We start from the raw sequence: 2455 nt of genomic DNA, 5'->3' as shown, positions 1-2455 counted from the left end.
AAACAATCACATTTTTGGTGAAAATAAAACTTGGAACTCCTAGAGATAGAGTAATTGTATCAGTTAGAATTCTATGTTTATGAACGGAAAACATAGGTGTGTAAACAAATTTTTAAAAAATTCATTTCTTTAGATAATATTTTAAAAATTATAACCTTTTTATTAATTCCTCTTTTAAATATTTATCGATTTTCACAAGCATTTGTATATATGAACTACAAACTTATACTCGAAATAAATCAGAATTTTGTTTCTTTTGCAAATTAACGAATATGATTGTTATTTCAAAATGGACAAACAAAATGTTACTAGTTGGTTTGTGTATCATTCGGGATAGGAAATGTAATCAATGTGTCTGTTTCTAGCGTGGTATAAACGGATAGTATTAAATACTGAAAAAGAAGAAATGAATTTGATATAATGAATTAATATTTTTTGATCAATACATACGATGAATTATAAATACACGTCATATTTCAGATGGCGTATCTATACAAAAATAAAATAAGTACAAATCTTATATGTTCCTACATACCTTAATTTTCGAGTTATGCACGATTAGAAGAGACGTTCAAAATGTCCGCTTTGTGCCTCAACATCATCTAAGTACTACGCGCCGTAACACTGAGCACCCTACTCGCTCGAAAATACTATTCTTCGAATAGTTCCAAATTTGTATTTTGTATCTGTTTCCGCAGATCATGTGCATTATTCGTTTGCATACACAATAGATTTTAAACGATTCCAAAAACAAAAACCTAATGGATCTATATCACAGTAGCCATGCAATGGGTCCATCTTACCCTATCTATCAGCTTGCGAAGATACTATTAAAGAATGCTTTAAAAAGAAAACGAGTTGAAAACTTCGAATATTTTTTGTAATCATTTATAACTCGAAAACTCAAATAAGTAGGACGTATGAGTATATTCATATGACGCCTTTTACATATTTTAATATGCAAATTCACCCACTGTTGTATGGACATGACTCATCCTCTAATACAACTTACCCAAATAGACGTTGCGATAGTAATTAAACTCCAACTGACTAAGAGCGGTAAAGCACTAAACAACAGAGTATTTTTTCTGCCGAACTTATCAACGATAAAAATATTAATTGGTGGCGCTAACATATGTCCAACAGCCACAACTGCCACCAATGTAGAAACAGATGATGCTGTGACTGGAATAGGCGAGTCTTCAGACATTAATATTACAATACTTGGTGAATTCCATCCTACGACGAATCCAATGCAACCACTCATAATGGAACCTGACAGATTCATGTACGTAATGTACATGTATGGTATATGTATCAATAAGGAAAAATAATTCGGCAATATTATTATAGATCATTATTATAGACATTATATAATCAAAAATACAACTTTAACTTGCTGCGTTTTTTTTAGCTACTTTCTGTCCAATGTTATTTTTTTATCGCTAACGGATTTCTTAAGATTTAAGAAAAAATTGTCACTATAAAGAATAACTGTCAGTGGAATGTGTAATTTTTCATTTCAAGTCTTTGGTAGATATTTTTCTTTAGAATTTAAAAAAATATCGAAGAGTAAAATAATTGTATAATTACATGTCAAAATAGCCAAATATTCCCAAGTTTTTGAGCCATCTGGTGATGTATATTTCCTTCCGTCTGCATCAATACTCATCTTTGCAATTTATATTTCATACACTTCGAGAATAAATTACGGAACGGATGTTAACCTACAACTGAGTCAAACGAACTAAACGTCTTTCATCACATTATTTAATCAACGTGAGAGACAACAAATTGCTACCAAAAAATGCAAAACAGACATAAATCCTGCTTATCGTGTTTGTAATTGTAAACTGTCATATTTGAAAAAAGAAACACGCATTCGCTGCAGATAGCATCGTTCCCTCTTGCGATGGTACGTAGATCCATAATCCTCAAATAAGAGTTTGCGTCACGCAATCTTGATAAGAAATGTTATATCAACTTATATCAGCTTATATCAAATTATTTAGATATAAACATATACATTTTCCGTGAAAAATTATCGCGGTGATAATTTGTTAATAGTTTCTGTTCGCTAGTAGTTTTCAAATTCTATTGAAATAATATATATGTATAGTCGAAACCATTGTTACTTATAAATCAAGATATCTTAGCATAAGTCTGTACACTTTAATTAATTCACCTGCAACATATTCGTTTCGAACGAGCGACGTTACTCTACAAAAACAGTAACAGATATGATTGAAATCTGCATGATCAAACTCCACATAATCCTGAAGCACAGTTAACAGCTATTACTTCTCTATTTTACATTTTTCGAAATCAGAAGTTGCCAAAAAAGTATAATAAAAGATAAAGACTAAACAAACTGTCAGAGTAATGATAGTGAAATCGGCAGGGATGTGATTCCACGTGAAAAAATAAATTTAATATAAAATCAAACTTTTTTATA

General features: G+C 30.5%; 1 protein-coding gene across 1 annotated transcript; it reads right to left on the bottom strand.

Annotated features, from left to right (window-relative positions):
* Nucleotides 1–232: 232 nt before the first annotated feature.
* LOC100741083 (facilitated trehalose transporter Tret1-like) lies at nt 233–1765 on the bottom strand. Its single transcript, XM_003494891.4, has 3 exons — nt 1594–1765; nt 1013–1275; nt 233–392 (listed from the first exon to the last, which is right to left on the bottom strand). The coding sequence occupies exons 1-3, from the start codon at nt 1670–1672 to the stop codon at nt 309–311; spliced, it is 426 nt and encodes a 141-aa protein (XP_003494939.2). The 5' UTR covers nt 1673–1765; the 3' UTR covers nt 233–308.
* Nucleotides 1766–2455: the final 690 nt, after the last annotated feature.

Source organism: Bombus impatiens, unplaced genomic scaffold, assembly GCF_000188095.3.
Source record: "Bombus impatiens unplaced genomic scaffold, BIMP_2.2 scf_5536, whole genome shotgun sequence".
In the NCBI taxonomy this organism is placed as follows: domain Eukaryota; kingdom Metazoa; phylum Arthropoda; class Insecta; order Hymenoptera; family Apidae; genus Bombus; species Bombus impatiens.
The sequence above is the reverse complement of the archived record's forward strand: the minus strand, read 5'-3'. Positions and strand labels throughout refer to the sequence as shown.

Bases quoted from the DNA above. Each gene is read 5' to 3' on its own strand.
- LOC100741083 (XM_003494891.4), bottom strand. From the start codon at position 1,672: ATGAGTATTGATGCAGACGGAAGGAAATATACATCACCAGATGGCTCA. The intron at 1,276-1,593 runs GTAATTATACAA...TGAATCTGTCAG, and splicing joins ATATTTGGCTATTTTGACAT to GTTCCATTATGAGTGGTTGC. The intron at 393-1,012 runs GTAAGTTGTATT...CTTCTTTTTCAG, and splicing joins CTATCGCAACGTCTATTTGG to TATTTAATACTATCCGTTTA.